At 37.6% G+C, this 6,304-nt stretch overlaps 1 protein-coding gene across 2 annotated transcripts; it reads right to left on the bottom strand.

The window, feature by feature from the left end:
• Positions 1-3,170: 3,170 nt before the first annotated feature.
• LOC112517249 (equilibrative nucleotide transporter 8-like) lies at positions 3,171-5,102 on the bottom strand. Of its 2 annotated transcripts, XM_025124622.1 has the most exons (3): positions 4,616-5,068; positions 3,789-4,122; positions 3,171-3,674 (listed from the first exon to the last, which is right to left on the bottom strand). In XM_025124622.1, exons 1-3 carry the CDS (start codon positions 5,046-5,048, stop codon positions 3,428-3,430), a joined length of 1,014 nt encoding a protein of 337 aa, XP_024980390.1. In that variant the 5' UTR covers positions 5,049-5,068; the 3' UTR covers positions 3,171-3,427. The 2 variants fall into 2 exon arrangements, with proteins under 2 accessions (XP_024980390.1, XP_024980388.1); XM_025124620.1 differs by having other exon boundaries at positions 3,171-4,122; positions 4,616-5,102.
• Between the last annotated feature and the right edge of the window lie 1,202 nt (positions 5,103-6,304).

The raw sequence follows: 6,304 nt of genomic DNA, 5'->3' as shown, positions 1-6,304 counted from the left end.
GAGCATCAACTGGCAAGGACAACGACAAATTAATAAGGGTATTGCATTATTTCTCATGAAAATCAATTCATATTTCGTATAAATGCATGAAGGGAATTTTTGTTTTATTGTTTATAATTCATTGGATCAAGTGATTAACCAGATTAAAATGGATTAACAAAGAAATTTGCCGAGGGATGATTACCGAATACTGTATCTAGTCAAGCTCATAAGCAATCACACGTTTAGGGATTGGTGATGAAATATCTACACTGGGGATCATAGTCAAAAAAATGGTTCTTGATCTTGGGATTTGATTGATTTGATCCCTTTTTTACATTCCAAAGAAGAAAATTTAAATTTAGAGGACAATCATACATAGGGGTGAGCAGTGGAACCGGGTACCCATTTGCGGAACCGGAACTGCCTTGAAACTGTCGGTTTCGGAACCGGAACCGACATGAGTGGTTCCGGTTCCTAAAATACGAAACTGATTGAGAATGGTTCCGGTGCTCAATTTTTCGGAACCGTTACCCGTCGGGACCGGTTCCAGGACCGGGTACCCGGTATTTTTCAATTAAAAAATAATAACTAAATTTTTTAATACTAAATTTAAATTAGGTCAAGAACTTAGAACTCTAAATTCAGAATTTGAGATAAAATGATTCGTATTTTTTCAAATTATGTGTTTAATTGGACTCGTAGTATGTAATTGTTAAACTTTGAACATTTACAATTATAGTATGTAATCGTTAAATTTTGAACCTTTACAATTATAGTATGCAATCGTTAAACTTTCAATATTTACTATTAGTCTATTATAGTTTATAATCGTTAAACAATATTTGTAACCATTATTCTGTATAATTTGTATTCTTATTTATTTATTTATTTAGTGTTTTGGCAATGTTTTATTTTTTATTTCTAAATAACAAAATTTTAATATTTTAAGAAGCGGGTACCCCAAACCAGAATCGGTTCCCGGCGGTTCCGGTTCCAAAAATTCAAGAACCGCTCTAACCGGTTCCGGTTCCAATATCTCAAGAACCGCCGGTTCCAGTTCCTGTCAAATTGGACGGGTACCCGCCTATGCTCACCCCTAATCATACATGGTTCCTTTCCCTGTTTTTACCTTCTATGATAAACGGGCTATAAACTAATTATTAATGATAGTGTTGAAATTGATTTTTTATTGACCAATCATAATTGTCCCCCAAGATCTATAATTGCCTCAAAGGTCCAGTTTACATGCATAGTTGGACTATTTTGAATAATAGTCGGGAAGATCTTACAAAAAGGAGCATTTTAGCATATATGCTACATTGCACTATATGCATATAAATTTGACTTTTGCACACACTATTGCATATAGACGCTAAGCTTCATGCAAGATGAAGTCTTCAACTAGAATGACAAATACTACGACTAAATGGTTGCTGTCCTATTTTGCAAGTAAATAAGTTGATTCTATTGTAATGTATTAATTGGGCTTTGGAGCAGTTAGAAGTTTTTCTATGTTGGGATTATCAGTGCAAGATAACAACCACATTCAATCGAGCAATCAAGGTCTCAATAAGGAGGAACTTTATTGTTAACCATGGTGTCTGGGTCGTTTGCATGCACCTCGACCAATCCCATGGGCCCGTGGAGAACAGGCAGGAAAATCTTGGGAGGTTTGAGCAATCAAGATCTCAGTGACCTTGAGGGGTTAGCTCACTGGCAATAAGGCTTGGGCCTTTGGGGCTCGTCGCCAAAGGTCACCTGTTAGAGTCCCTCCAAGGCCAATGGGATTTTCTGGCTGTTCTCTAGGGCCCATGGGATTAGGAGAGGTGCGTGCAAGCTGTCCCGGACGCCTATGTTTAACATAAAATAAAAAAATAAGGAGGAACTTTATTTATCATCAGAAACCGAGTTCCCAGTTGTATGGCATGGACAATCTTGAAAAGCAATGAATAATATATATTGTTGTTTTTTTCCCAATGGATCAAGTAAAACTGTAAGGATTGAGAAGGTGATATCGTAACAATTCCCCTGAAAACCTCAAGAACTTTGCACTTCTTACAAAACCTAATGTCTCATTCGCTTTGACTTGCAGGATTTTGACATGCAGAATAAGAGTGGTTGCTAGTTGCATAGTGATGGCTGTTGGACATGGGAGCTATTTTCTGATCCATTGCAGCGATGCAGTCAGGGCATAATGAAACGTCATTGAGGTATGTGGAATCAAATTTCTTTGTATTTTTTAAAAGAACTGTAATGAGAATCTTAAGAGGCTGTTTGGTTCGCAGAATTCAAAGAAATTTGATGGAATTGGAATAACAAATATCTTGACGATGTTTGGTCCGCAGAATGAATTTGATTGGATTCCGCTGAATTCCACGGTTGAGGGATTTGATCGTTCCTTGGCATATGTGAAGGATTTGAATTCCATTTTGTCGCAAATGTAACAAAATCTATAATTTGGTTTTAGAAAGACAAAAATAACTTTTGCATCCAATTTAACCAACACTCCCACCCCCACTCTCACCACCCCGGACCACCCTCACCCCCGCCCTTGCCGCCAATTTTTCCACTACCACCACCGCCACCAATCTCACCACCACCACTATATTATAATTCCACCACCTCCACCCCCACTCATGACATATGCTTGGTATATGTCACATTTTGAAGATGCTTTTACACTTTGAAATGCAATATGCTTTCATGTTATGATTTTTTTTCCTTGCCTCATCACTAACTTTTCCTTTTCTCTTTGTGTCGACTAGCCATAAACATTAGACTACAAATTGTATTAATAGCGGACTCAAATTGCTCAAAATGAAGTCCGCTTGCCAAATGCTTGATCCCTGGCTTGGCTTTTATAGGCCTCGTTCATATAGGCTCATATAAACTTGGGCCTTGACTCGACTTGTATAGGCTAGGCTCATTTGACTGTACAAGGAAGTTCTGTCATAACATAGTACAATTAGAAGTCCTTATGAGACCAAGACTACTGGCTTAGAATGTATCACACAAATTGCTCAAATTGGCTAACATAAACTCATAGAACCCCGTAGGTTTGGTTAATTCAAGCTTGGCTCATATAGGCTCATCGAGTTGCCTAACCCACGCTATAGTTGGTTCAACCCCGGCTAGGATAGTCAGCTGAGTGGATTTGGCTTCACTTGGGCTAACCATAGGATTGGCTTTGCCCAACCTTTTGACATTCCAGCTCACAAATTCTCAGAACCCACCATCTTGTCTGATCTACATCCGTAGCTCTTTTTCTTCGGATCCTTTTCTTTTTCTTCATCATCGATTGCATGTAATAAAAATTAATGATATTCTTGTATAATATTAAAAGCTAAGAAATAGGACAAACGAGAGACTACATCTGGTAACTAGAAGATCTAATAATTTTGTTGTCCTAGAGAATTTTCCTTCCTTTCTTGTTGTCTGTGTAGCTTCAGATGATCCAAAACCAGCCAAGAACAGAACCAGAAACTAACCCCAGTCCTAAGAACAGAGCCATCACAATCGCAGATATTTCTGCTTCTGAAGGTGGCACTAATTTAGGCACTAGAATCATGATGGCACTTGTCAGATACCCATTGGTGAACCCCAAAATAACCGTCAGAAATACCACAAACACCTCATTTTTAAGCCGTTTAGGTCCGTGGAGGCAGGCTGTGAAAAGTGGATATAGCAACAACCTGCACATACAACCCCACGTAGCCTTAGTAATATTGTTTAGGACATAAATCGCGGTGAAGGATTTTCCAGCAAAATCGGCAATATTGTAAGTGGTAATCAACATTATTGGGTACCAGTCTTTAAGGAGTTGTGACTCTATGTTTTCTGCTAAGAATCCTGGAAAAATCGATAGAGTTACAGTATATATGATGAATATCCCTAGAGCAGGCCATCGGATCATTCTTGCTACATCCCAGAATTTAGTCCTTGATGCGGAACTGTCACGTTGGAGTAATTTGTAATGTTGTTCCATGACTGGAAACTTGTACAGCAGGGTACAAAAAACCATGCAAACCAACAAAATGAGCGTGCTAACTAGGAAATATAAGTGAGCACTTTTCTTGAGCCCTTGTGGATCATGTGGGAGTGATGCCTTTGTTGTAATCCGCAAGAGGGAAACAAGAATTCCTGAGAAATTGATTGTTGTAATTATTAGCTCATCTTTTTTGATTGGAAGAGGATGTTTTGAACTAAATCTGCTAATTGACACATCACTTTCGAGTGAAAGTCTTCATAGAATGCAACTCTTTGTAGTGATGGTGAGATTATAACCCAAGGGGAAACCATAAATAAATTTTGAGATATGAGGGCCAACTATTTCATGAGTTATTCATTATGAATAGTCCTAATTATTCATGAATTTTCGTCGTGAATATCATGATTTTAATTATTCATGATATTCATTGTGAATAACTCATGAATAGTTGATTATCATATTCTCAAAAATATTTACGGTTCTCATCCAATAATTTGAACATGCCCTTGTCCAAATTAAGAAAATTGCTAACCGCTACCATGATATTGACCTTTGGTACTAGGCTACATCTCTGAATTGTACGGTACACCTAAAAAAAAAATCAAAATGAAATTGCATATCAATATGTTTGCCAACATAAGTTACCTGATGAAGCCGTTCCAGCAAAAATGGCCTGCATGTATTGTTTTGGCAATTTTCCTGCAGATCCTACGAGGCTCCCTCCTATTAAACCATCCGCTAAACCACATATCACAACTGATGCAACCACGACATAGAATGCTGTGCTAGACTTCACGTCCTGCCAAGACCAGTCAATCAATGGAGTTACCATGAGAGACAGACAAAACATGGTAAATCCCACGTTCATCCTCACTTGGAAGGTGACTATTCTGCTGAAATTTCTCCAACTTATCACAATAATTAAAACTAAAGTTGACGAACTCATATAAGCTACTGAGAACACTTTTTCTACATGTTTTTCTGGAAAAAGATGGCCAAAGTAGTCAATAGCTGTGATTAACGCATTCCATGGAAGCAAATTGCCTGCACCAAGTAAGAAATGGATTATATAAGCCATCTTGTAGGTATCTTTGGGTTCATTTTGATCTGGGTCGCTCTTCAAACTCTCCATCTTGGGTTCTTTTGGATTCTCGGCTGAGGCTTTGTGCTTAGAACAAGGCATTCTATAAGAAGACCCTGGGGAAAAGATTTTTTGTGCTTAAAGATGGATAAAGACACAACCATTATAGAAAAGGAAAAAGGAGGAAACCATTGTGAGGGTAGGGGGAAAAGGAAGATTCTTTCTAATTCTATTTTTCTTTTTGGATCACTGGAAAGCCATGCTACTCTAATTTGAGGGATGTAATTGGAAAATATCTCTGTATTTTAACAGAGGGTGTCTTTTACCTTGTTTGTACATCACAATCCATCCAGTCGATGAAGGGAGTTTGTTAAATCATATCGAAGGGCATTTCCCTTTATTTACTTTACTTATTTTTGGGTGACTGAACATCGAATTGGAATAAAATGGATTTGTTTTATTGGATATTTAGGAGAATAACCTTTTCATATATATATTCTTTAAAAGCTTGGCCTTCTTACTGCCCGACAGATAAATGCCACTTCTTCATCCAAGAATGCCTCAAAATCTGTCAGAATGTCATGTATCTAAAAGAACCTGTCGAAACCCTATTCTCTTTCCTTCTTTTATTTTTATTCTTTCCCACTTGGGAATTACCAAAAAGATCCTCAAGTTCATTACTATTTTCCTTTTTCTACATTTGGAGAAGTAAAATACACGTTTAAATATTCAAGTCACCCTGTTCACTCGGTTCTTTATTTCTTGATTGACAGATGATGGGCTTTGAAGTTGGAACCGACTTGTGTTTAAATGTTGTAACTTTATCATACAAGAAAATGGACCGTGTCCCATGTGGAGATGTAAATGGTTTATGGTCATTAATTTTATATGCTCTACTGTTACAACACATGTTGGCTTTGTTTGATTGATGTTTTGATCCCACCTAATCATATGGCAAGAATCCTCTTGGTTTTATGGATGGATCACATAACACCTTGGAGTCTAGATGGTCCATCCCTTAGCTTGTCACTGGTAAAATATTCTCCATATATTCTGATTTTCACCTTTATTTCAAGAGTATTCCTCTCCCCTGTTCACACATAGTTTGTCTTTTGTGACCATGTTTGGATTGTGCCAAAGCACATGGCATACATGGTTGGGTCAGGTTTCCTGCTAATGGCTATGAAACTTTGACCCTGACAAGTATATATGTAAAACAAAGAAAATTAACCAAATTATGTTTGCTTACATGG

The sequence above is a fragment of the Cynara cardunculus genome (genome assembly GCF_001531365.2).
Source record: "Cynara cardunculus var. scolymus isolate 2C chromosome LG 8, CcrdV1, whole genome shotgun sequence".
Classification (NCBI taxonomy): Eukaryota; Viridiplantae; Streptophyta; class Magnoliopsida; order Asterales; family Asteraceae; genus Cynara; species Cynara cardunculus.
The sequence above is the reverse complement of the archived record's forward strand: the minus strand, read 5'-3'. Positions and strand labels throughout refer to the sequence as shown.

Bases quoted from the DNA above. Each gene is read 5' to 3' on its own strand.
- LOC112517249 (XM_025124620.1), bottom strand. From the start codon at position 5,102: ATGGAGAGTTTGAAGAGCGACCCAGATCAAAATGAACCCAAAGATACC. The intron at 4,123-4,615 runs GTAACTTATGTT...TCAATTTCTCAG, and splicing joins TGCTGGAACGGCTTCATCAG to GAATTCTTGTTTCCCTCTTG.